The 20,549-nt window shown below is 44.9% G+C and overlaps 2 protein-coding genes across 2 annotated transcripts; both read left to right on the forward strand.

Annotated features, from left to right (window-relative positions):
- The first annotated feature begins 781 nt into the window (after window positions 1-781).
- On the forward strand, window positions 782-8,576 carry LOC140208047 (probable G-protein coupled receptor 139). The gene is made up of 2 exons (XM_072276573.1): window positions 782-848; window positions 7,672-8,576. The coding sequence occupies exons 1-2, from the start codon at window positions 782-784 to the stop codon at window positions 8,574-8,576; spliced, it is 972 nt and encodes a 323-aa protein (XP_072132674.1).
- A 6,331-nt stretch (window positions 8,577-14,907) lies between these two features.
- On the forward strand, window positions 14,908-19,546 carry LOC140208048 (probable G-protein coupled receptor 139). The gene is made up of 2 exons (XM_072276574.1): window positions 14,908-14,974; window positions 18,642-19,546. Exons 1-2 carry the CDS (start codon window positions 14,908-14,910, stop codon window positions 19,544-19,546), a joined length of 972 nt encoding a protein of 323 aa, XP_072132675.1.
- Window positions 19,547-20,549: the final 1,003 nt, after the last annotated feature.

Here is a 20,549-nt window from a genome sequence, read left to right on the forward strand (position 1 = left end):
CTAGTCCAAGTGATTTTTATTCAAAAAATATGCCAAACAGTGAATATGTGAGTCATGTTGTTAGTTTGCAGACAAGATCTGTGTTTAGGGCTGAGTTAGTTGGGCGGCCTCATGTCATTCTCAGCCCCACGAGTTTGGCGTGGAACAGCAACACAGTGTCAGCTGTATTTAAACCCTGCGTTGCTTGAGAAGAGTTTTCATTTACCAGTTCACCTTTACACCAGGGAAGATGTCACTTATAACAGGAGATCAGTTCGAATGTGAGATGATCGGGCTTTATCCTTTTCCGATATCGGGGAGCTGTCGAGTTTATGCCGGGGAATGAACTCCAATCTGCAGTACAAGAGCTCACTTCATTTTACCATCTCTGCCTCAAGTAAAGAGAAAATCCATTATCCTCTGTGCCCTGAGAGGCCGGTAGCAAGGAGGTAAACATTTCACAGGGAAAAGCATGGGCATGCCCACCTCCCTTTGGACAGTTACCTCACCACAGAGAGTTTCATTTCGACACCAAAGAGTTTCATCTGTTTTATCGGTACTCTGGAGATTTCCAATTAAATATTACAAACTATTTATATGAGAGCTGATATTTCACCCGCTGACACAGTCACTATATTCCATCTTCTTAAAACTGTTATTTATTTTCATGAACGATCCGAAGTTTGGTTTGCCGTGGAGATTGGCAGGTGTATAAATTCAGGGTTGAGGAAGATTCCTTCCACTGATTTGCATTCGGAACGACTGTCGGCTGCTGAAATTCTCTGATCAACAAACTCAGAAAATGTTGGAAACATTTTCCCGCATCAGGAATACATACTATCTGGTCATTTTGGCTATCGGTATTCCTGGTAAGTGACGTTGAGTGCTGTGCTATAATTTAGCACAAGTCATGAACGCTGAGCTCAGCACTATCATTGACGATAATGATCTGCGACTTGATGAAAGGAGAAACAGTTTTAATGAAATTGCCTGCAGACGGCATGAAAAGGAAGAAAAAGAAACGAGTACAGGTTGTATGATTGTTGTTGGGTGAAATAACGTGCTGTGTGATATTAAACAACAGGGCAGTTAAAAGATCAATGCAAGGTTTATAATCTCTAAAATATCAGATCTGCGCTTGTTCCCGTTGGCGGAAATCCGTATCAATGAGCACGTGATTCACAATAAGAATTCTCAGTTAAATTGTTAAAACTCCCTTGTTGTAGCCCTCATTTATTGTGACGATAACTTTGGGGTATCCGCACTTTACTAGGCACTGAAAATAGTATCGGGAATTCATCGATCTTGCAAAATTTATTGGTTGATTTGTCGCGGGTTAATCGCAGCTTTTAACGTTTGCTGAACGCACAGACCATTTAGCTACAACTAACACGTTGCTATTGTCACATGATCGCAAATGAAAACAAAATGCTTGTCATGTGTGACTTCGCATTTATTGTTTGTTTGTTTTCTTGTTTGCTGATGCGTTCGATGTCGTTAATATTGTCAATTTAGAAAGAGGAAGCAGGAATGTTAAAACACATTAGCATTCAACAAATTTAAGTTTTGTCAGAAAGGCACTTGCGTATTGCAAATGTGCACATAATCCCTTATATAATAACGTAATTGCTTCTTTCGGAAATTTGCTAATTGTTAAAGTACTTTTATACTCCCGTTTTCTCTCGCTAAATTCTGTTACCATGAGAGTTTGCCTTTCATTTATGACAGTTTTGTAAGTAAATAGTATCTGGCATGTTACGGATAGTTTTGAAATGTTTGTCGATATCTGGACAGACCCGCATAATTACAGGTGATAGCATCCGCTTGAGGATTATACACGGGTTATTCTGTTGACAATGGCGATTGTGTTGATAAATACCAGAACTCGGTGTAGGTATCATTCTCACGGACAGATACACTTGAACAGCACTCAGAAAAATGTGCTGGTTCTGGTCATAGAAGCGCGGAGGAAAGCTAGATTTCTGACAACTTCTGGGATTTCCATAAACCTCATTGTCTCAGAATGAAAAAGAAAATGCTGGAAAATGTCAACAGGCCGGGAAGTATCGATGGAAAGGGAAATGCATTTAATGTTCCGGCTACGTCTGATGAAGATTCTCAGACCTGAAGCAGCAGCTCTGTGTCCCGCTCTCCAATGCTGTCTGACTTATTGAGTGCATATACTGTTTTAATTTAAAACCAGATTTTCCGCCTTCGAAGATAGACATTTATTTCGCTATTTTGTTACTCTGCTATTGTTTAGTTAAAACACTGACGGCTTTCATTTCCACGAGGTGACACAATTGGTAAGTTTTTGTATTTTATCACTATGCCAAACCGTATTACTTCTCAATCAGAGGAAATACAGATTAATAAAGCATGTTTCAATAAGATATATTAAATTACGCGATGAAGATATATAACTAGGTATGCGGTGAAATTGTCCACCTTTCCTTTGTTTCTTTTTGCTGTTCTGGCATTGGGTCTCGAGTTTGATCGATATTGCACTCACCACGGCAAATGTCCGTCTCTGGATGTCAGCGAGTCTTAACGTCTGCACAGGACACGTTTAAACGGGAGTTAAAGACTGAGAGCTGACGATTTGGTTAACGTGAACATCGGTGTGTTTTTCCTGTGTGTAGAACAAGAGGCAAGTACTACAACACAAGATCGTCCCGATCTCACCGTCAGGCGACAGCAAGGATGTTGAAAGATAGTGTCTGTCTGCGCTACTCAGAGAAAATTGTGTAAATAACTTGCTGGAAAATGCATCTTGATATAAAATAACCTAGAATTAGAACTCCCCAAGTTGTAGAGATGCGAGCAGACACAAATTCATTTCTTCAATCTGATGTTGGGTTCTGGGCCCGAAACGGTGACTCTTTACTTGTTCCAGAGATGCCGCCTCAGCTGCCGTGTTCTTCCGGATTGTTGTGTGTGTCACTCCGGTATCTTTCGAAGGTCTTGTGGAATGGGACTGACAGAGCAGATCGTGCTTTTCGCTTTACAACACTTTACAGAGGCTGTCAGGAATAGTCAGGGGTTACCCAATGACAGACAAAGCATGTTGGTTTGACCCACAATGACTTTACCTGTTGCAGTGTGTGATAACTACCTTAACTCATTTTCATACAATTTTATCAACGCGTGAAAGACGTCACGTGACAGAGGGAGTTTATTTTCCTTCGCACACACGGTGCAGTTCATTCTCCCTTCACTACACGCACTTTATTGCGTTCTGCACTAACAGGACTCTCGATTTTATCCATAAAACTGGAGGCTCGAGCTAGCACAGAGAGAAAAAATACAATAGAAAACCAGCACCTTTCCTCTACTTAACTGATGGACTGATGTCATTGATGTCAGGGAACGTTATACTGATGGACTGTTGTTATTGATCTGAGGGAAGGTTATACTGATGGACTGTTGTTATTGATCTGAGGGCAGGTTATACTGATGGACTGTTGTTATTGATGTCAGGGCAGGTTATACTGAAGGACTGTTGTTAATTGATTTGAGCGATGGTTATACTGATGGACTGTTGTTATTGATCTGAGGGAAGGTTATACTGATGGACTGTTGTTATTGATCTGAGGGCAGGTTATACTGATGGACTGTTGTTATTGATGTCAGGGCAGGTTATACTGAAGGACTGTTGTTAATTGATTTGAGCGATGGTTATACTGATGGACTGTTGTTATTGATCTGAGGGAAGGTTATACTGATGGACTGTAGTTATTGATCTGAGGGAAGGTTATACTGATGGACTGTTGTTATTGTTCTGAGGGAAGGTTATACTGATAGACTGTTGTTATTGTTCTGAGGGAAGGTTATACTGATGGACTGTAGTTATTGATCTGAGGGAAGGTTATACTGATGGATTGTTGTTATTGATCTGAGGGAAGATTATACCGATGGACTGTTGTTATTGATCTGATGGAAGTTTATATTGATGGACTGTTGTTATTGAACTGAGGGAAGGTTATACTGATGGACTGTTATTAATGTTCTGAGGGAAGGTTATACTGATGGACTGTTGTTATTGATCTGAGGGAAGGTTATACTCATGGATTGTTGTTATTAGATTAGATTATGAGAACACACAGTCCTCTTTTATTGTCAGTTAGAAATGCATACAAGCAGTAAGAAATGATACAATGTGTCTCCGGAGTGATATCACAGAAAACAGGACAGACCAAAGACTAATGCTGACAGAACCACATAATTATAACAAGTAGTTACAGCAGTGCAAAGCAATACCATAATTTGATGAACAAACCATGGGCACGGTAAATAAATTCTCAGAAGTCCCAGAGTCGATCGACTCCCGAGTCCCCGATAGCAGGCGGCAAAAGGAACAAACTCCCTACTATAAACCTCCAGGCACCGTCAACTTGCCGATGCCTTGGAAGCAGCCGACCACAGCCGACACGGAGTCCATCAATCCGAAAACTTCGAGCTTCGGAAGAGCCTCTCTGATACAGCTTCCCGAGCGCCATCCTCTGCCGAGCGCCATCAACCTTGCCCCGACCGCTGAAACGCGCAAATCAGAAGATTTCGGGGTCTTCTGCTCCGGAAAATCCGATTAACACACAGTAGCAGCGGCAGCGAAGCGGGCATTTCAGAAGTCTTCCGGGTGTTCCTCCGTACTCTCACGTCTGTCTACATCAAATCAGAATTGCGCACGGTCTCCTACTGGACAGATAACAGACATCACCACCGAAGTGGCCACGCGCGCTGCCGTCGCGCCGCCATCTTCTCCTCCTCAGTATGGACTGCTGCTAATTGATCTGAGGGAAGGTTATACTGATGGACTGTTGCTAATTGATCTGAGGGAAGGTTATACTGATGGACTGTTGCTAATTGATCTGAGGGAAGGTTATACTGATGGACTGTTGCTAATTGATCTGAGGGAAGGTTATACTGATGGACTGTTGCTAATTGATCTGAGGGAAGGTTATACTGATGGACTGTTGCTAATTGATCTGAGGGAAGGTTATACTGATGGACTGTTGCTAATTGAGCTGAGGGAAGGTTATACTGATGGACTGTTGTTATTAATCTAAGGGAAGGTTCATGATCTGATGGACTGTTATTGATCTGAGGGAAGATTATTTTCCTGAAACTTTAATGCTGTTTGCCTCCTGAGTCATGATGCCCGCCCTTCTGAAAAATCCAAGCGGTTTCTGCTTGTTTTTCTGGCTTCTAACATCTTTCTTTTTCGTTTTGTCCGGCGGAGCAGACTCGATGTGTCGAATAGGCTAATGCTGCTCCCATGTCTTCTGGGCTTATTGCTTTATGGGAGCGACCAGTCGAGCCCGGAAGGGACTGGGGGGCGGGGGGGGGGGGTGTCAGAGAAAGTGGCCGAATTGCCATGGTCCAGAAATAGACAGCAGGCGGCGGTCTGCAGTCCGTAATTTTCACCATTCAATGCTCCTTGGCGATAACCCGAGATGATCAATTTCGAAGCGGACTTGTAGACAGGTTAATGTTATCAAGCCCGTTGACGTTGGAACAACCGGCAACATTCTGGAAAATGACCAGCGTGTGTTCGCATCGTGGGGAAAATGGGGAAGGAGCGAGCGTTTCAGGTAGAAGGCCCCTTTTCAGAATTGGAAGGAGACAACGTTAGATTACTTGATATTTCTTTCTGTTTCAGCTGTCCATCTCTGTTGTTCACTCAGCCTGTTTTCTACAGTTTTACCCATTGTCCTTTTCATCTGAGAGTGAAGGACAGCCCTGGGAAAGTCTTCTGCTCTGCACTTTCTAAATCCTATATCTATCTATTTAGATTATGAAGCCACCTAGTCCTCATTTATTGCCATTTAGTCCTCATTTATTGCATGCTTTAAGAAATTATACAATATTTCGTCCGGTGTGACATCACAAAATATAGGACAGACCAAGACTGCAAAAACTTACAAAAACACATAATTATAACATATAGTTACAACAATGCAACAATACTGTAACTGGATGAAGAAGTCCATGAGCACAGTAAAAGTTCAAAGTCTCTCAAATGTCCCACATCTCACGCAGACGGGAGAAGCAAGAAATCTCCCTGCCATGCCGACCACAATCCGACTCTAAGTCATCTGAAAACTTCGAGCTCTGATCAGCTCTCCGACACCGAGCACAGAGCGCCATCTCTGTCCGAACGATTCGATCCCAACCTCGGTCGCCAACAGTAGGCAAAGCCGGGGATTTTGAGGCCTATCCTCCGAAAGATTCCGGACCACGCAGCAACGACAGCAGCGAACGAGCGTTTCAGAAATTTCTCCAGATGTTCCTCTGTGCTTTCACGTCCATTCTGCATCAAATCAGAATTGTCCACGGCCCCTATTTAACAGATACAATATGATTTTTTCACCGGAGGGCTGCGCATGCGCGCGGTCGCTGCGCTCTCTCTCCTCCCGCCTATTTGTCCATTTCACTCATCCATTCACCAGCAGCATTTCCTGGAGCCTACCCCTGTGACATGACTACCGAGCTTCCACTCGGAGAGAGGCGTCCCGTTCTCCACTCACCCTGCAGCATCAAGTGCCTATAACTCCAACCCAGTTCCGACGAACTACTTCTCTTCCAAAAGATCAGATTTGAGCGGCGATAACTTGCAGAACTTTGTTTTCTAGGTCCAGAGTTTCAGTTTTATAACGTTAGTCCCTCCAATCCACCTGTTATACATCCTAATGTTCATAGTTCAAAGTACATTTATTATCAGGTATGTACGTACCGCCATAAACCAGATTGAGATTTCTATTCTTGCGAGCATTTACAGGATTATAAAGAAAGGCTACATAATCGCTCAAATCCGGTTAAGATAGCGCTACCGAATAGGTGAGACAGCTCACCGGTACAGTAGTTTAAAAGTTAAGAAATCCGAATAAAACATCACTGAGACAAACTGTGTTCAGTTATTGCCGCAAACAGTGAAGAGGCCAGAGATGGCGAGGCGAATTGGGGGATGAGCCAAAATGGTTTGTTGCAGAATCATTGCAAATGGAGTTTTGATGCTCAAGCAAGTGGCCCTGTGCAAGCTTGGACCCTTCTGGCCACCGAGCTGATATGAAGAGCTTGAGAACGGCTTCCGGCTAAGCGACGAAATCTGGTCCCCGATCTAGTGGATGGGCGTCGGAGCCTTTTGCTGCAGTGGTGCCCGGTCCTGGTGCGAGATACGATCCTATGTTCTGAGCATTTACACGCTGCCCAGATCGGAAGCGAGAGCCGATGTTGCTCGCATTCCGCGATGTTCACTCCTCTCTCCAAGGCGCAGGATCCTTCCACTGTACATATGGTCAATTTAAACGCCGACCCATCTAGAGTGAAAAGTTTGAGTGTAGGGTTCCGGGACGAGATCTCATTTCGCTCGTTCTTAGCCATGGTCACTCCTCTCTCCATAGGGCTGAGGCTGTGAAGTTTGCCCTGGTAGCCGTGCTCCGTGCCCACTGGTATGATAACAGTTAAGCGAGACTTTGGGCCTACTCCGGGTTGCTATGATCTGAGGACTCAAATTTTTATGGTCTTTTGTTTTTATCTTTAGCGTTCTTTCAGGCTTTTGCTTTATGGCTGCCTGCGAGAAAATAAATCTCAAGGTTGAATAATTTATACATTCTTTGATAATAAATTTACATTGAATCTTTGAATAAGGCAAACTTCTGATTCCATTCCTGTTTTCTCTTCTCTGCCGCCCAGTGAATATAGTGGCGATTGCAATCCTTTCCCGGGGGAAGTGCGGCCTCTCCACGTGCACCACACGCTACCTGGTTGCCATGGCAGCGGCGGATCTGACGGCTGTCGTCACTGCGTTCTTCACACGGATCAAGTACTATTTCCCGGGATCCTTCCTGGAGACGTATCCCTTGTGTAGCATTATCTTTGTACTGCAATGTGCTTCCAGAGACTGTTCGGTCTGGCTCACGGTCACCTTCACCTTCGATCGGTTTGTCGCCATTTGTTGTCAGAGGTTAAAAGCCAGCTATTGCACGGGAAGGACCACGGCCTTGGTTCTGTTGAACACCTGCACTATTATGTGTTTTAAAAATATCCCCTTCTATTTCATTTATAACCCAAGAGAGCTAATCGATGGTGTTTTATGGTTTTGTAAGCTAAACCCAGCTTATTATACTGAACACCAGTGGGTAAGCTTTGACCAATTCGACAAGAGTTTAACCCCACTGATTCCATTCGCACTCATTCTGATCCTCAATGCCCTGACGGTCCGGCACATTTTAGCGGCCAGTCGGGTTCGTAAGGGACTGAGGGGTCAGAGAAAGGGGGAGAACTGCAGTGACCCGGAAATGGACAGCAGGCGGCGCTCTGCGATCCTCCTCTTCACCATATCTGGCAGCTTTATCATTTTGTGGTTGGCGACTGTTGTCAATTTCTTCAAGTATAACGTCGGAGGGACAGATCCCAATAATTACACCGATTCTGAATTTATCTTACAGGCACTTGGATACATGTTACAGAACCTGAGTCTGTGCACGAACACATTTATATATGGAGTAACACAGTCTAAGTTCAGAGAGCAGTTCATAGCCGCAGTTAAATGGCCAGTGATCACAATTATACGCTTGGTCAGGAGACAAAACAACTGACGACAGCCAGGGTTTATTCCCAATGGCTCCAGACTATGATGTGATACTGGAATCCAGATATTGTGATCGCTCGCTGAATATAACAACAATAGTTGGTCAGAATATAAATCTAGAAGAGGCCAAAATGTTAAATCGACAACGTCGTTGTTTATATTTTAGAGAAATCACACCCCAAAACTGTTGACAAACTATAAGTACAGCCTGACGGTGTCTTTTAAAGGCTCAGTATTATCCTCCTGCTTTTATATTCAATTCCCCTTGAAATAAATGCCTTCTTTACCACCGACTCAACCATTGAACTAATCTACTGGGAGTCTTGAACAAGGACTCCTATAACCCTCTGCACCTTTGATATTGAAATCTTCCCCCCATTTAGATAATGGTCCGCACTATTGTTCTTTCTACCAAAACGCATTATCATACATTTCCCAGCACTGTATTCCATTTGCCACCTTTTTTCCCCATTCTTCCAATTTTTCTAAGTTTTGCTGTGATCGGATTGTTTCCTCAGCACTATCTACCCCTCCACGCATCTTCGTATCATCCACAAACTTTGCCACAAAGCCATGGATTCCATTATCTACAAACGGTAAATCATTGACAAACAATGTGAAAGACAACGATCCCAATACTGACCTCTGAGGAACACCATTAATCACCGGCAGCCAACCAGCAAAAGCCCCTTTTATTCCTACTCGGTGGCTCCTGTCTGTCAGCCATTCCGCTATCCATGGCGGTATCTTTCCTGTAACGACATCGGATTTTATCATGTTAAGTAACTTGGTGTGTGGCACCTTGTCAAACGCCTCTGACTCCCTCTCGTCTGTCTACCCTGCTTGTTATTTCCTCGAAGAACTCTAACAGATTTCCTTCACAGAAACCATGCTGACTTTGACTTATTTTATCACCAGTCTCCAAGTACCTCAAAACCTCATCCTTAATAATAGATTCCAGCATTTTTCCAACCCGTGAGGTTAGGCTAACAGGCCTATAATTTCTTTTCATTTGCCCATCTCCCCTCCTAAAGAGCGGAGTGACGTTTGTAATGTTCCAGTCTCTCTCTCTCACTCTCTCTCTCTCTCTTACGCTCTCTCTCTCTCTCTCTCTCTCTCTCTCTCTCACACACACACACACACACACACACACACACACACACACACATACACACCACATACACTCACACACACACACAGACACACACACACACACACATACACACACACACACACACATACACAGACACACACATACACACACACACACACACACACACACACCACATACACTCACACACACACACACACACACACACACACACACACACCACATACACTCACACACACACACACACACACACACACACACACACACACACACACACACATACACAGACACACACGCACACACACACACACACCACATACACTCACACACACACATACACACACACACACATACACACGCACACACACACACACACATACACAGACACACACACACACACACACATACACACCACATACACTCACACACACACACACACACACACACACACATACACACACACACACACACACACACACACACACACACACCACATACACTCTCACACACACACACACACACACACACACATACACACCACATACACTCTCACACACACACACACACATACACACACAGACACACACAGACACACACACACACACACACAGACACACACACATATACACACACACACACACACGCACACACACACACACACACGCACACACACACACACACACATACACTCACACACACACACATACACACACACACGCACACCACACACACACACACACACACACACACATACACTCTGACTATAAAGGAGGAAACAAATTGCAGTGAGAATGCTGTTTTCGAGGTCACCAGTGTGAACTTGCCCTCGACCACGTCCCACAAATGACACTGGTACAAATGTCTCGGCCTTTGGAATTCGCAGCAATGTGCAAAGCGGACCCCGTGCTACTATGGCACCAGGAGACAGAAGGTTTTACAAGAGGGTTATTTTTATGATTGGTTTATGTGATCTGTGCTGACCCGCAAGTATTGATTCTGGAACCCTTGGTGTTTGAAATGGATGATAGAAACTGGAGCGCTACCTGGGAGGGGAGTGTTAGATTGATCTTGGAGCAGGTTAAACGTTCGGTACCACATCGTGGGCCGAAGGGTCTTTCCTGTTCTGTATTGATCTATAATCTACGATTCATGTTCTGATTCGGAACAAGAAACAACCTGCTGGAAGAACTCCGCGTGTGGAGCAGCACCCGGGTGAGGAAAGCGATTGTCGAATTGTCGGTGGAAACCCGGAATCATCACTCCGGTTGATTCAGTTTCCATGATCGAGCCACAGAGTCATAGGAAAGTGCAGCGCAGAAAAAGGCCCTTCGGCCCATCTACCCTGTGCTGAACCATTTAACTGCCTATCCCCATCGACCTGTACTGGGACATAGCCCTCTACACACTACCATCAACGTACCTACCCAAAGTTCTCTTAAATGTTGAAATCGATTATATTGATAGACTCAGTTTTTTTTTAAAGGCATCCGTTAGTCTTGCAAGACCATGGACCACTCCAGGCCGCAGACCTGGGCAAGGTTGTATGGAAGACCAGCAGTTGCCCATGCTGCAAGTCTCGCCTCTCCATGACACCGACGTTGTCCAAGGGAAGGGCATTAGGACCATACAGTTTGGCACCAGTACCGTCGCAGATCAATATGTGATTAAGTGCCTTGCTCAAGGACACAACATGCTGGCTCGGCTGGGACTCGAACTCACAACCTTCAGATCGTTAGACGAATGCCTTAACCACTGGGTCACGTGCCCACACACAGGGTTGTACATAGACCAAAAACGCTTTCTGAATAAAAAAAGCATTGTATTCGCGAAACTATTTGCCTTTTGTCTAAGTATCTAACGCTGCGGCAGCTGACCTTCAACTGTCCTGAATAGGGAGTGATTATCCTGTAAACTTCAATCAATTCTCCCCTCAGTTACCTTCACCCTCCTTAACTCAGCTGGTCAGACTGTCATACTGAGACGCTGAGGAGCGGACCCAAATGCAAGACACAGATACTGAAGTACTAGGAACTGGACTGGACTAGAGTTAGGGACGGGACAGGACACAGAAAACAGCTGGGACAGGAAAACAGACACGGGCTAGGACTTTGGCTAGGAAAGCGGGACCAGGACAAGGAACTGGGAGCTAGGATCCTGGCCTTGTACTCCGAGCCAGAGACTGGACAAGGACACAGAACCTGGGTCTTGAGTCGGGCTCAGACCCCGGAACTAGGCGTGGACATGACGTGGCTACAGGACTGGACATGGCTTGTGTTCTTCGAGACGTGGCTACAGGACCGGACGTGGCTTGGGTTCTTTGAGGCTTGGCTGCAAAACTAGGCGAGTCTTGTGTTCTTCGAGACGTGGCTACAGGACCGGACGTGGCTTGGGTTCTTTGAGGCTTGGCTGCAAAACTAGGCGAGTCTTGGGTTCTTCGAGACGTGGCTACAGGACCGGGCATGGCTTGGTTTCTTCGAAGCTTGGCTGCAGGACTAGACGAGGCTTGGGTTCTTCGAGGCCTGGCTACAGGACTAGACGAAGCTTGGGTTCTACGACGAGGGGATTCCAGCTCAGAACGAGGAATCAGCAGCACAGGGCTGGGCGAGGCACAGGGACAGGACGAGAACACGAAGACTTGACTCGATCCTGAAAAAGGAGCCCTGGCCTAGGGAGACTGGAACACAGAGGCTTGCTCTTGGGAGAACAGGAACACAGAGGCTTGCTCTTGGGAGAACAGGAACACAGAGGCTTTCTCTTGGGAGAAACGGAACACAGAGCGGTGGTCTTGGGAGAAACGGAACACAGAGTGGTGGTCTTGGGAGAAACGGAACACAGAGCAGTGGTCTTGGGAGAAACGGAACACAGAGCCGGGACCCCTCCTTGGGAACAGGACTTGGGGCAGGGGATCTACAAAGAGTCAGGACCCCTCCTAGGGAGCAGGACGTACGGCCGGGACTCGTACACAGAACAGAGAGAGACGGTTCCTAATACAAGGTAGCGGCAAACAGCCGGACCTACCTAGCGAAGGTGTGGACACAGAGACGGTTCCCTAATCAAGGTAGCTGCAAACGGCCGGAACTACCTAGCGAAGGCGTGGACACAGAGACAGTTCCAAACAACGATAGACAGTTCCTTATCTAGACACAGCAAGGCTCCAGTCTTGCTCCGGCAGTAGAACTTGACAGTGATACAGGCGAGGACGCAGGCAAGATTGCAGGCAAGTCTTCAGGCCAAGGCTTCCACCAAAGGTTGCAGGCGAGGCTTCAGGCAAAGGTTGCAGGCGAGGCTTCAGGCAAAGGTTTCAGGCAAGGCTTCAGGCAAGGCTACAGGAGGAAGGTGAAGGGAAGGGAAGGGAACAGTTCAGCAGCCAGAGGCTGAATCCTCAAGCTATTTATGAAGCCAGCCGAAAGGAGAATCAGGTGCCTCAACGGAAACTGGGGAAAACTGGAAAACCTGGAATAAGGAACGATGGACCAGACCATGAACCGGAATGCGGACTTCACGGACCGGACCATGACAAAGACAACAAGTGATCTGATCTGACTGCATTCCCGATGAAGCGTCTCGGCTCGAAACGTCGACTCCTTGTGCATCTCCGTTGAGGCTGACCGATCATTGAGGTCTGACTGCATTTTTTGTGCGTGTAACGCCAGCTCACTCTGGGGAACATTTTCAAACGTACTTATCAGTGCAAGTTAAATTGTCCGGCCGGTTCAATTCCAATGACAGCTCCCGTTTGGATTTCGGTAATTGCAATGACACGGGTTTTAGGTGAGAAAACAAAAGCCCTGTGATTGAGGTGCCCCAACAACAGCCTTCACAGAGTATTCACTCATGCTGCGTGAGGTTTTGTTTTAGGACATAAATTCACTTTAAAAAAATTAATCGAAGAGTGAATTCAGGAGCCACGAGGAAACATTGTAGACCTTTAAAGACCTGGTCGGGCCACACATGGAACATGACGTTCAGATTTGGTCTTCCCATTATAGGCAGGAGATTTACCAGAACGTCTTTATTATAGAACGTGTCACGCAATCAATGGTTGACAGAGCTATGGCTTCTCTCTTCGGAGCGAAGGAAGCTGAGAGGTGACTTTGTAGAGGTGTAGACTGTTATAAGAGGCATGGATGGAGTGGAGTGGCAGAATAATTTTCCAGGGGGGAAATGGCTAACATGAAGGTCAATAATATTGAGGGGATTTGAGGAAATTATTGCAAGGGACAACTTTTATTCACATAGAGAATGATAGGTGTGTCCTGTCTGGAGCGGTGGTAGAGGCTGATATATTAGAAACATTTCAGATCCCCTCCGGAGGATATGGATGTTAAAAGACTAGAGGTTTATAATGGAAGGGAAGTTTTATTGGTCTTATAGCAGGATGAAAGTTTTACAAGATCGTAGGCTGAAGGACCTGTACTGCGTTCCAGTGTTCGATACTCCATTTCCAAACGTTCATATGTCCATTGAATCAAAGTGATGTTTCTATTATGTGAAACTCTGAATATGTCAGTCATGTTGTTAGTTTGCAGAAGTGATCTGTGTTGAGCGCTCAGTTAGTTGGGCGGCCTCCTGTCATTCTCAGCCCCACGAGTTTGTCGTGGAACAGCAACACAGTGTCAGCTGTATTTAAACCCTGCGTTGTTTGAGGAGCGTTTTCATTTACCAGTTCACCTTTGCACCAGGGAAGATGTCATTTATAACAGGAGATCAGTTCGAATGTGAGATCATCGGGCTTTATTTTTTTCCGGTATCGGGGAGCTGTCGAGTTCATGCCGGTGAATAAACTCCAATCTGCAGTACAAGAGCTCACTTCATTTTACCAGCTCTGCCTCAAGTAAAGAGAAAATCCACTATCCTCTGTGCAAGGAGACAAACACTTCACAGGGAAAAGGATGGGTATTCCCACCTCCCTTTGGACAATTACCTCACCGCAGAGAGAAAGTTTCATTTCGACACCAAAGAGTTTAATCTGTTTTGTCAGTACTCTAGGGATCTCCAATTAAATATTATAAACTATTTATGCGACAACTGATATTTCACCCGCTGGCACAGTCAATATATTCCATCTTCTTAAATCTATTATTTATGTTCATGAACGATCCGAAGCGTCGGTGTCCCGTGGAGATTGGCAAATATATAAATTTAATGTTAAGAGAGACTTCTTCCACTGATTTTCATTGGGACTGATAATCGGCTGCTGAAATCCTTTGATCAACTCATTCAGGGAATGTTGGAAACTTTTTACCGCATCAAGGATATCTATTATCTGGTCATTCTGGCTATCGCTGTGCCCGGTAAGAAATATTAAGTGGTGTGCCATCTTTTACCTAAAGTCAAGAGCGCCGTGCTCAGTGCTGTCAGCGATGATACTGAAATGCCACTTGATAGAAGTCGAAAGCTGCTTTACTGAAATTTTCTGGAGATGCGGATGGCATAAAAGAGAAAGAGAAGGAAAAACATGTACCGGCTGTATGATTTGCGTCGCGTGAAATGCCGTACTGCGTGATATTAAACAATAGCGCAATGAAAAGGTTAGCATTGGTGGGAAGATGAATGCTAGTAAGTACACGGGGATCATTGATGAAAACCTCCTGGCCTCGGCCAGAAAGGGTAAACTGGGTAGGAAGTTCGTCTTTCAGCAGGACAACATCCCAAAAACACGTTGCTAGAGCAACCGGGGATAATCTTCAAATGTTGAAAATCTATATCATTGAGGGGTCCAATCGCAGCCCTAACCTTAACCCGATTGGGCATCTCTGTCACAACCTCTGGATCCCTGTCCACCACCGCCCCTGAACTAACCTGGCACAGCTTGAGAAGTTTGCAAGGAGGAGTGGGTAAAGCTTGCCCCATCATGTTGTACATGGCTAATAGAGACTTATCCAAAAGTAATATCGGCTGTCGTAGTTGTGATGGATTATTCAACTGAGTACTGAGCTTAGGAATGTTTATATTCTCCAGAATATTCCAAACTGCGAATGGATGTTCATTGTGATGGGGAATATATGGCAGGACATTTCCAAATGAAATTCTGAACCCGATTCAGTTAATACAGCGCCTTGTAAAAGTACCCAGCGCTCAACACTTTGTTCACATAAATGGATATTACAACCAGCGATTGTGATCAATTTATCTGGGAATGTTTACTCGTGAATCACATGCTCCTGCTTTCACAGTAGAGGCCAAAAAACAAGGAACACTGTGAAGCATGAAATCTAAAAAAATCTGAAACTGAAATGTCAGAAGTTCAAAATTATTCATGTCCCTTCGCTCAGTACTCAGTTGAACCACCTCTCGCAGCAATTACGGCCAGTAGACTTTTTTCATAAGCCTCTATTAGTTCTTACAACGCGATGGAGCAAGATTTCCCACTGCTCCTTGCAAAATTGCTCCGGCTGTGCCAGGCCAGATGCGCAGCCGCAGTGGACAGCCATCCAGAGGTCCTGCCAGGGATTTTCGATCGGGTTCTGGTCAGGACTCTGACTGGGTCACTCAAATACATCAAGACATTCTATTATTGTGCAGGTTTTCATTCAGGAGCTCTCTACGTATAGCTCATTCATCTTCCCATCAATCCTGATCAGATTTCCAGTCTCTGTTGCTGAAAAGCATCCAAATAACAAGATGGGAACGCAACACGCATCGCTGAAAAGATCTATTTTGCCCATAAAGTCTTCGCAAAGCATCAGGCCACTACAGGGATGTTCAGAAGCTAGTTTCAGTCTGCAATACTCAGAACAAGTGGTATAAATATTTTGCTGGAGTTGCCTATTGATCGCTACGTTAAGGAAATGCGAGCTAACATAAATTCGACTTCCTCAGTTTGATGCTGGAGTCTCATCCCGAAACGACAAATTGGTTAAACAGACGATGCCTCACTTGCTGTGATTTACTGGAAATTTTGTGAGTGTCGCTCTAGTACCTTATAGAACATTTTGAGAAATTGAAATAACTGTACAAATCGTTCATACGGTTCACTACACTATACAGTGGCTATGAAGAATAATCCTAGTTACATTGTTGATAGACAAAAAAGGTTGCTTTGATCCAAAATAACTTCATCTATTGCAATGTATGCTGACTGCTTAAGTCCTTTTCATAGTAGTTTATCACCTCGTTGAAGTTAGCCATGTGCCCGGGGAGAGTTTATTTTCCTTCATATTCGTATAAAGTTAAGTCTCCCTTCACTACCCGCATTTCAGATCGTTCCCTAGCACCAGGACTCTCAGATTTATTGATCAGACTGGAAGCTGGAAATAGCGCAGAGAAAACAAAATAACAGAAATCCAGGTCGTTCCCTCTACTTAGCCGATGGACAGATATCATTAATCTGAGGGAAGATTATTTCCTGAAACCTGCCCCATTGAACATCTCCAGCGTTTTCTTTTTGCTTTTCCGTCTTCCAGCATCTAAAGTTTTTAATTTTCCCGCGAGTTTTCTTTTGTCTTCCACTTGGCAAGGTCCCAGAATTCAGAATGACAAGCAGATAATCAATTGTGCACCAGTTTGCAATCCTTATACTGCAGAAACAAATTATATTGGCGTGTTATAGGTGTGAGGAGTGAGTAAGAGATAAAATCTAGGTCAGTATAATCTCTAAGGGCGGATCAAACAACAAGAAATAGTCCGTTTCCTGGGAAGTTGATTGGTGAAATGGGGAGACAAACGAACAATAATCGCTATCTCATTTGAACATAGAGAGGATGTTTCCTATAGTGAGGAAATCTCGGACCAGTGGGCACAGAATGGGAGGACGTCCCTTCAGAACATACCTGGGGAGCAATTTCGTTAGCCAAAAGGTTGTGACTGAGGAAGTCAATTATCTCAGGAGGTTGTGGAAGCTAACTCATTGGGTATATTTTAAGGGGAGGTTGATATGTCCTTCATTAGTCAGGGTGTCAAAGGTTACGGGGATAAGTAAGGCAGGAGAATGGGGTTGAGAGGGATAATTAATCAGCCACGATTGAATGGGGAGCAGACTCTGTACGTCGAATGGCCTAATGCTGCTCCCATGTCTCATGGTCTTCTGCCCTTTATGGGAGCGATAAGGAAACGGCCAGTTGATTCCGCAAGGGTCCGAAGTTTCAGAGATCAGGGCAGAACTGCGGAGAGACCCGGAAATGGAAAGCCGGCGGCGGACTGTCATCCTACTCTTCACCATTCGCTACTTCATCAGAGACGATTAGTTTCAGAGCGGAATTGTAGATAGGATAATGTGAGAAAGCTCGTTGTCGTCGGGACAATGGGAAAAATGGAAAATCAGCAGGTTTGCTCGCATCCATGGGAAGACTAAGTAAAGAAAGAGCGTTTCATGTCGAACAGCCTTTTTCAGAATTGGGAAGGAGACAACGTTCGGTACCTTGATGGTCCTTTCTGACTATGTTTCCCGTCTCTGATACTCCCTCAGCCATTTTCATTCAATTTCATCATTGCCGGTTACATCTGAGAGTGAAGGAGAGCCAAGGGGATGTCTTCTGCTCTATATGTTGTTAATCCTGTATCCATCCGTTTGTCCATTCCATTCATCCATTGACCGGTAACATTGTCTACAGCCTCTCCCTCCGCCTACCCCGGTTCCACTCGGAGAGAGGCGCCCCCTTCCACACTCACACTGCAGCATCGAGCTGTCAATAGCTCCAACCCGGTTCTGACGAGCTGCTTCGAATTAAAGGACTTCTCTCCCGTCACGTGAGACCTGAGAGCCGAGTACATGAGGAACTTCCGTTTCTGGCTCTAGGATTTCAGCATCTATATTGTTCTATAACTTTAGTCATTTCAATCCTTAAGTGATACATCTTAATGTTCAAAATTCAAGGTAGATCTATGATCATATATATACATGATACGTTTTCCTGCAGGCATTTACACGAATAGAAATAAACTGAACAGAACTCATCAATATCGCAGCAGAATAAGGCAACGTTGGAAACCCATCTCTGTTTTCTCTTCTCTGCCGCCCAGTGAATATAGTGGCGATTGCAATCCTTTCCCGGGGGAAGTGCGGCCTCTCCACGTGCACCACACGCTACCTGGTTGCCATGGCAGCGGCGGATCTGACGGCTGTCGTCACTGCGTTCTTTACCCGGATCAAGTACTATTCCTCTGGATCCTTCCTGGAGACGTATCCCTTGTGTAGCATTATCTTTGTACTGCAATGTGCTTCCAGAGACTGTTCCGTCTGGCTCACGGTCACCTTCACCTTCGATCGGTTTGTCGCCATTTGTTGTCAGAGGTTAAAAGCCAGCTATTGCACGGGAAGGACCGCGGCCTTGGTTCAGGTGATCACCTGCATTGTCATGTGTTTAAAAAATATCCCCTTCTATTTCATTTATAACCCAAGGGAAATAATCGATGGTGTATTATGGATTTGCAAGTTCAACACAGCTTATTACACGGAACACCAGTGGGTGAGCTATGACCAATTCGACAAGAGTTTAACCCCACTGATTCCATTCGCACTGATACTGATCCTCAATGCCCTGACGGTCCGGCACATTTTTGCGGCCAGTCGGGTTCGTAAGAGACTGAGGGGTCAGAGGAAGGGGGAGAACTGCAGTGACCCGGAAATGGACAGCAGGCGGCGCTCTGCGATCCTCCTCTTCACCATATCTGGCAGCTTTATCATTTTGTGGTTGGCGACTGTTGTCAATTTCTTCAAGTATAACGTCGGAGGGACAGATCCCAATAATTACACCGATTCTGAATTTATCTTACTGAAGCTTGGATACATGTTACAGAACCTGAGTCTGTGCACGAACACATTTATATATGGAGTAACACAGTCTAAGTTCAGAGAGCAGTTCATAGCCGCAGTTAAATGGCCAGTGATCACAATTGTACACTTAATCTGGAGACAAAGCAACTGACGGCAGCCAGGGTTTATTCCCAATGGCTCCAGACTGTGATGTGATACTTCACACCAGATATTGTGATCACTCGCTGAAAATAATGCCGATAGCGGGAGAGAATGTTAATTCAGCAGAGGCCATAATGTTAGATCGACAATTTCGCTGTTTGTGCTTTGGAGCAGTCACATTTCAAGATTCATGATTTAAGTTTCACGATTGAATGATGTCATCCTCTGTAGAAAAGTGTAATGACAACAAATATTTGTTACTCCAAATATGATGCAGCACCAAAAATCTTAAAATATAAAATAAACATCAGGATATAAGGATTTACCTCTCAGGAAGTACTTTCACCAAAGAAAACAGGATCAGCAATCCATGCAAGCAAATGCAATTCTGATAAGGTGTATAAACCAGTTAACATACTCTCTTAAACAACGGAACATCATCAGCTGCCTTCCATAAGGAGGGAACTTCACCAGTGGCTAACGATGAGTCAAATATTTCCACAGGAGCCTCGGCCATTTCATCACTACCCTTCCACAAGAGGACACGCTTGGTCAGACCCTGGGAATTAATCCACCTTAACGCGTTGTAAGGCTGTAAACTCCTCTTCCCTGGTAATACAAATGACCTCCAACACATTTCTGCTTGTTTTCCTTATCTCTTGAGTAATTATGATTTTATTCTCAGTTAACAAATCCCACCTTTCCAGCCTTGGCAATCTCTAAAGGACCTGCTCTCTCTTTAGCCAGTAAACTTAAATGACAGAACGACCCAGAAAAGCGGAGACATCGCCACCATTGAGGAAAAAAGTTAACCACTGGAAGAGTCTGACTCTTCATGTAAGATATCCCCGCAATCTGAGCAGACTAGATGTCGACAAGGAGGCGTCGACCGCCTTGCTCAGCGATGCAGATCTCTGCCCTGAAACAGAAGTGTTCCTTGTAGCAATACAGAAACAAGTAGTTAACACACAAAAAAACATCAAAAGTACATAATAAAAGACCAACAAATTCAG

This window comes from Mobula birostris, chromosome 13 (assembly GCF_030028105.1).
Source record: "Mobula birostris isolate sMobBir1 chromosome 13, sMobBir1.hap1, whole genome shotgun sequence".
In the NCBI taxonomy this organism is placed as follows: Eukaryota; Metazoa; Chordata; class Chondrichthyes; order Myliobatiformes; family Myliobatidae; genus Mobula; species Mobula birostris.

What these genes read in the sequence shown, in the direction of transcription:
- LOC140208047 (XM_072276573.1), top strand. Translation starts at nt 782, where the DNA reads ATGTTGGAAACATTTTCCCGCATCAGGAATACATACTATCTGGTCATT. An exon ending in TTTGGCTATCGGTATTCCTG is followed by an intron (nt 849 to 7,671) that starts GTAAGTGACGTT and finishes TCTGCCGCCCAG; the next exon opens with TGAATATAGTGGCGATTGCA.
- LOC140208048 (XM_072276574.1), top strand. Translation starts at nt 14,908, where the DNA reads ATGTTGGAAACTTTTTACCGCATCAAGGATATCTATTATCTGGTCATT. An exon ending in TCTGGCTATCGCTGTGCCCG is followed by an intron (nt 14,975 to 18,641) that starts GTAAGAAATATT and finishes TCTGCCGCCCAG; the next exon opens with TGAATATAGTGGCGATTGCA.